This window comes from Symsagittifera roscoffensis, chromosome 3, assembly GCF_963678635.1.
Source record: "Symsagittifera roscoffensis chromosome 3, txSymRosc1.1, whole genome shotgun sequence".
Classification (NCBI taxonomy): Eukaryota; Metazoa; Xenacoelomorpha; order Acoela; family Convolutidae; genus Symsagittifera; species Symsagittifera roscoffensis.
In genome coordinates, this window is record NC_087064.1 from 8,119,979 (window position 1) to 8,126,999 (window position 7,021).

The 7,021-nt window shown below is 34.8% G+C and overlaps 1 protein-coding gene across 1 annotated transcript; it reads right to left on the reverse strand.

The window, feature by feature from the left end:
• Positions 1 to 821: 821 nt before the first annotated feature.
• On the reverse strand, positions 822 to 1,922 carry LOC134842044 (uncharacterized). Its single transcript, XM_063858198.1, has 2 exons — positions 1,700 to 1,922; positions 822 to 1,559 (listed from the first exon to the last, which is right to left on the reverse strand). Exons 1-2 carry the CDS (start codon positions 1,845 to 1,847, stop codon positions 1,030 to 1,032), a joined length of 678 nt encoding a protein of 225 aa, XP_063714268.1. The 5' UTR covers positions 1,848 to 1,922; the 3' UTR covers positions 822 to 1,029.
• Positions 1,923 to 7,021: the final 5,099 nt, after the last annotated feature.

A 7,021-nucleotide genomic window follows, 5' to 3' on the forward strand; every position in this document is an offset into this window, starting at 1 on the left:
GAGCCAGGTCTGAGCATGTTTTTTTTCCGATTTACAGGTCTGTTCATGTCTGTTTCATACCTGCAACTAAATCAATTCTGGACTTTACCAGTTCATATCTGTAATTGACAATATGTCTGGTACGTGATAAATTCTGCATTTAAAAAAAGGTATTCCAATAGTTGGAATTTTTCTGAAATTCAGTTTTTATTATTGCAGTTGTTCGAAACAAAGTTTTTTTTCGGTTCACTTGGTGGCTTTTTGAAAACACGTGCTTTGACATTCGATTAGTTTTAAGTTAATACAATTGATGCATTATTAAATCATCAACTTATTACTAATCCAATGTCAAAACACGTGTTCTCGAAAAGCCACCCAAAAATGCCACCAACATTTGCGACGGTTACATAGCATTTATTAGACAACCGCGTATTCAGACTCGTCAGTACTTAGACAAATACTGTTTCAACCAATCAGAATTGAGACAAAGAAGAAATTAATAAATAATTATTATTTATTTTGCATTATTTATGTCTTTTCTCGATTCTGATTGGTTCATTCAGTATTTGTCTAAATACTGACGAGTATGAATACGCGGTTGTCTAAATACAGGCTGCACTCCATTAGACCTTAGGTTGAAAAAAGAACTACTCGCGCTATTTAACTACGCTCTTAAATACTGGCAGGTGTAAAGAGTAGTGAGATAATTGAAGCAATTGCTTGGTTTGCTTGCTCAAAATGAAACTTATAATCTTCTTGTATTAAAGAAGTTGAAAAATTGAACAGCCGCTTTTCAAAAAAGATGGCAATTTTCATTTTTATGAAACAAGTAAGGTGGAAGATTTGGGCTTAAAATTAATTAAGCTTTGTAAAGTTAGTAAATTTAACAGATTTTTTTTTTACAAAAATGATAAGCAACTTTTTTCAGTAGTAATTTTAAAATCATCTATCTTTTCATGACAGTAAAACAACTTTCACAGTAAACAACTTACAAGAAATTGGAATCAAACAGTTCAAATCTAACAAGCTTAAGTTTTCAGAAGTTCATTTCTATTTATCATCATGTTCAGCTGGTTCTTCTTTCATTTTCTTAGAAGGAGATCCCATTTGCATGTTTTCCTGTGGTTCCTCTTTCACAAGTTCGGTTTCAATTTTCTCGTTTACCGCTCCTGGCGATTTAGCTGCTATTTCTTTCGCCTTTTTCGCTTCCAGTTCCAACTTGTAAGCTTTCGACATGACGTGGATCGACTCGTCAAATTCTTCTGGACTGCTACTCGATGGAATGTCGATGTCTAGAATCGGTCGGACAGCTGGGTTTTTGCATGATCTCGAAAGTCGTTGTCTGGGCAAAGCAGAGAAATTGTCATCTTCGCTTTCGTAATTCCTCTGCGCAGCAGCGTAGGGTCTCGACGGTACCCGTTGGTACGTACTATAAAGATGTTTTGATTTGTTTCGCTTGTTCCCTTTCCCCCCAACGTAAGATGCAAAACTTGCGTCTTCGTCCTCAGGAATTGAGGGATCTTCCTCTTCGGTCAGATTTGTAGGATCAAAATCGGACTCATCTCCTTTCTTCCTGGAATCTGAAACGCCACAACCAATGCTAATGAACAAGTACAACTTATGACATAATCTTGCGCTTGTTTCATACAAGTATAACAATGGAACGTTTCAGAAACTTTCCGAGTATTTTCATCACAATTTAGCCTTGGGAAGAGCTTACCTATGGGACCCTTCTTGGCCAGTTGTTCAATGTTGGGTTTCACGTCCACCGGGTTGTCACAGGGCTCCAGTTTGGGAAGTACGCTTCCAACAACGTTGTCGTCGTTCTCGTCTCGGTGCTCGAGGCTCATGTTCAGTGACTCAGACATACTCGGTGGTAATCACTCTGTCGAGAGGACAAAAATCAAACAAACAAGAAACACCTGAAACAAAATTCATTACTGTTTCTCACCGTCGACAAGGCTGCAAGACCTGGCCCTTACAAATTTTCGTTCCAGAAGTTTCATGTGCTTGCAGAACCCATCATATAAACACATGATCTCCGGTTTATCAATCAAGCATTAAAACTGTACATACCATATGATAACTTCTCATTCATTTGTAATTTAATCAGAAACTGAATTTTGAAACCACGTTTGTGGAAGTAAACGTCGGGTCAATTGATGAACTTTACATACTATCCCTGCTCAAGAACTATGCATGCCAAAATGACCTGTGACTCACGCAAAATAACTCATGTCAGCCAAATTTAATTGAAACTTTAAGATATAGCTATAAGATATAAAACTGGATATGAAAATAGAAATAACATTTCGGTTGCACGTGAGACCTAAGACAACTAAATTAGTAATCGGGAGCTTTGACGACACGTAAGTCTCGTTAAACTCTTCCCAACTCTGATATGCTAATTGGTGACTCTCTTAAATCGCCATTTGCAGTCATTTTATGTCCATTTGTACTGAATGAATGGGTCGCCATGAACCGCTGAAACATGTCGTTTTCCAACTTCTTCATTTCCTTGTTCAAGGCGTAAATTTCTCGTCTTTGTTGAGCCTTTTTCTCACTATCAACTTGCTCTTTCAACTGCTGTACACTAGGGGCAGAAATTGTGTTGGCTTTTGGGATTTGAGGTAAACATAAGTCTTTGGACAGTTTTTTAGCTGCGGTAAATTCGGTTTTCAACTTACTCGGTTTTCGGAGCGAGTTTCTCGAAGTTTGATAAGGCGATATGTCTCTTTGTTCGAAACTTTTACGTTCTTTGTTCGGTGCAACATCTTTTTCGTTGTTACTAGTTGATATATTTCGTTTGGTTTCCTTATTTTTTCTACCTGTGAATTTGTAGAATCAGTTTTAATTCATGGAAAATCAACGTTGAATTTGTTTAAAACTTACAGACGCGGCACCTTGACCTCAAAAGTATAGACTTTTCCAGGTTTTCAAGAAGCAACAAGACAGTTAATTTTTTCACAAATGTACTTTCTTAGTAGACTAATTTCACTTTAGTGCCTTTTAATTTGTTTTAATAATACACCGTTGACCTAATTTCATGAATTATTCATTAGTATCGAAAATCGAGCCTCAAAATAGTCCTAATAAAGCCCCCATTTTTTGCATTTTGAATAAATGAAAAAACGGTTAAAATAAAATAATACCAATGTTAGCTTTTGAGCCAATTAAGCAATGAATAGAAACAAAATGATAAGGAAATACGACAAAAGTGTTGTTGCATGTGAGGCGGAGCTAAGGTCCAGTCCATAATTGTTTTTCATTCATGGCAATAAAATTCAGCGGTTTAGTCAAAAATTGAATCTTTCTCACGCCATATTTGCTAGGGTAGGGCGACAATTCGTAACAGGAGCAATTCGTAACAAGCGAGAATTCATAATAAGGAATTGGCAAGAAGAATACGCTTGCTCCGCTTCGCTTCGCTGCGCTTACATCCGGCACGAGAGGAATTTTGCGCGTGAATCAGTGTTCCCAGCTTAATCTACTGTTACGAATTGTCGCTTGTTCCGAATTGTCGCCTGTTACGAATTGTCGCTTCACGATTTGTCAGATATGAATGATGTTAATTTCACAGGATACAAAACAACAAGACCACAAATCTGCTCAATAGACTATCACGACCTAATATATAACAAAACAAGACTGGTCGTATCAGGGCAAATTTGGTTATAATGAGTTTGGTAACGCAAAAATAAGAAAAAATTGGTTGCCTCAAATCATTGCGAAACAATCAATTTAACCGCAAACGCGTAGGGCATCAGTACTTCTGAATTTACATAAAAAATCCAGCCAAAAGTGAGAAAAACTTTATGAAAACTGATTGCTAATTTTCTCTTACCACATTCAAGCAACACGGTCAGGCGTTTCAATCAAAAATCCCAGCAGATTAATTTTTTAGCTGAAATCACAGAGAAAGTGGAATAATAATTAGATAAATTAAACAAACCTCATTCAAATTGTCAAATGAATTCAAATCACTTGCGAAATTTTTCCCAGACAAAAAAAGACCAGTAAAATGGCTTCAACAGAGCATAAGTTTTCTATTTTTGGCCTTTTTGGATAATAATTTTATACGCTTGACATTTTAGTTGAAATGCCGGACAAACAAATTCGTCAATCAGATTCATTCACATAAACTTTATTACAATGATTTTGGGCCGTTTACCCGTACCGAACATTTTCTTTATTTCTCACGAGAAATTCTCAACCTTTAACCTAAATATCTGGACGGAAATTGTTTTTGAATTGCTTATATAATCGAAATGTTTTTTAAAAGTTTTTCTTTTCTCATCTATTTTTGATCAGAAATCAGCTTAATCAAGACTATTTCTAACTAGAAAAAATCTTCCGTGGGACTCAAGCCTCCGACTGCTGGCCAGTTTGATGTGCTATTGGCTAGACCTTATGACCTGAAACATTCAAATAGTTTAGCAATCTAATGCAAAGTAAATTTTCTTGTAGCAAGTGTTTGATTGAATTGTACTGCTGCGGCTATTTTGTAAACTCAAAGCATTTCTTATCTCATTGCGGCTGGGAAGTGAGCTGATTTCTGGTTATTATTTCCAAAAATTGTATATTTCTAATGTCATATGAGAAATAAATAGTTTCTATACAAAAAACACAGAAAACTATGTTAGATTATCTATATAAATTTTCTATCCAGATTAGAAGCTGTTGTTGGTTGTGGGTGCAAGAAAAATCAAAAAGTCGAAATTAGTTTAGAGAAAAAAAACATCCCAGAACAGTCATTTCTTCAACATCTTTGAGGGTCGGATTAATATTCGACCTCATTTTAATATCAAAATAGAGTTTTAAGCTTTTAATTATGAATACTGCAATGACGAATTAAGATCTGGGGAAGCATATTTCAGCTTTAAAAAAGACATGCAAGTTCAAGGGCAAACTTTCTTTAATAAGGTCTGCCATGTGTTTATTCATCTATTCGCCTGGCAAAGTGTTTCGAAATCGAACTTGTCTCATATACATTACTTACTTTTGTTCGGAAGTTCTGAGGTCTTGGCAACAAAACAGGAGCCCGCACATGGAGAGACTATCAAAAATACAGCTACTTAGTGTTTTGTAAACTGCTGACGCACCCACGGATCATCCCCTACCGACCCCTGTATGAAGACCACGAAACAAAAACAATTAATTCGAACATACCGACAAACAATACGTTATCAGAAACCTGATATTTCTGTGACGAGTCCTACGAATGACTTAATTTATACATTTGGACAATTGATAAACTGCCGTGGCACTTATAAGTTTCTGATTAAAATAGTGACCAATACAGGCTTTGTGTTCAAACTTTCTCAAATAGTTCTCTGCTGCAAAATTTTTCCCGTTAAACCGCCCTGGATTTTAGATTTATTCGTCCCTAGCTATGAAAAAATAAGCACCAATACACCTATTAATTATGTTAACAAAGCCTTATCAATGTCAGCATCAATACAAGTACCCTGAATGAAGTATCTTTCGAACTCAGAAATGTATAAAAAAATCTTCCAAAAAGCTAGCTCATGTTAGAAATTTGTTGGAACCACTTGAATTTATAAATCACTTCATAATGATTTCTTTTTTCGATTTGTTAATTACTTGTTTCATCAATTGGATTTAACCTAGTCCAATTGGGCTTAAATTATTTTAACTATCTTTATTCAGCTGTGTTTAATTTTGCTAGTTTTCAATTCATTTACCACCTAAAAAAGATTTTGTTTTCTATTTCTGGATAATTTTTGCCTTCTTTCTACTCAGTTTATAATATTTACGGTTCTTAAACAAAATTTTGTGTTTTGAAATTGTTAAAGCTTGACTTTGGTTCGGATTTTTTTTCAGGGCGCTTTTTTAGTATTCTTTTTTCTTGTTGCAGCAAAAAGGAAGCGTCGTCAAAATTTGCCCGATTAAAGATATTTTTAAATTGCCATTCAGTTTCTATAGATCAAAAATATCATCCTCTTTTGTTTAAAATATCCCAAACAGTCTAACTCACTGGTCTGTATGATTTCAATTTTAAGTCATGTGAAACAGGTAATAATTATCTTATCTTATCTAAGTATTAATTATCTTATCTAAGTAATAATATTATTATCTCTTCTATCCTGACTCAGCGCATGTCTGAGTCAGGCAAGATGACGTGAGCCAGGTCTGAGCATGTTTTTTTTCCGATTTACAGGTCTGTTCATGTCTGTTTCATACCTGCAACTAAATCAATTCTGGACTTTACCAGTTCATATCTGTAATTGACAATATGTCTGGTACGTGATAAATTCTGCATTTAAAAAAAGGTATTCCAATAGTTGGAATTTTTCTGAAATTCAGTTTTTATTATTGCAGTTGTTCGAAACAAAGTTTTTTTTCGGTTCACTTGGTGGCTTTTTGAAAACACGTGCTTTGACATTCGATTAGTTTTAAGTTAATACAATTGATGCATTATTAAATCATCAACTTATTACTAATCCAATGTCAAAACACGTGTTCTCGAAAAGCCACCCAAAAATGCCACCAACATTTGCGACGGTTACATAGCATTTATTAGACAACCGCGTATTCAGACTCGTCAGTACTTAGACAAATACTGTTTCAACCAATCAGAACCGAGACAAAGAAGAAATTAATAAATAATTATTATTTATTTTGCATTATTTATGTCTTTTCTCGATTCTGATTGGTTCATTCAGTATTTGTCTAAATACTGACGAGTATGAATACGCGGTTGTCTAAATACAGGCTGCACTCCATTAGACCTTAGGTTGAAAAAAGAACTACTCGCGCTATTTAACTACGCTCTTAAATACTAGCAGGTGTAAAGAGTAGTGAGATAATTGAAGCAATTGCTTGGTTTGCTTGCTCAAAATGAAACTTATAATCTTCTTGTATTAAAGAAGTTGAAAAATTGAACAGCCGCTTTTCAAAAAAGATGGCAATTTTCATTTTTATGAAACAAGTAAGGTGGAAGATTTGGGCTTAAAATTAATTAAGCTTTGTAAAGTTAGTAAATTTAACAGATTTTTTTTTACAAAAATGATAAGCAACT

Bases quoted from the DNA above. Each gene is read 5' to 3' on its own strand.
- LOC134842044 (XM_063858198.1), bottom strand. From the start codon at position 1,847: ATGTCTGAGTCACTGAACATGAGCCTCGAGCACCGAGACGAGAACGAC. The intron at 1,560-1,699 runs GTAAGCTCTTCC...GTGGCGTTTCAG, and splicing joins GGCCAAGAAGGGTCCCATAG to ATTCCAGGAAGAAAGGAGAT.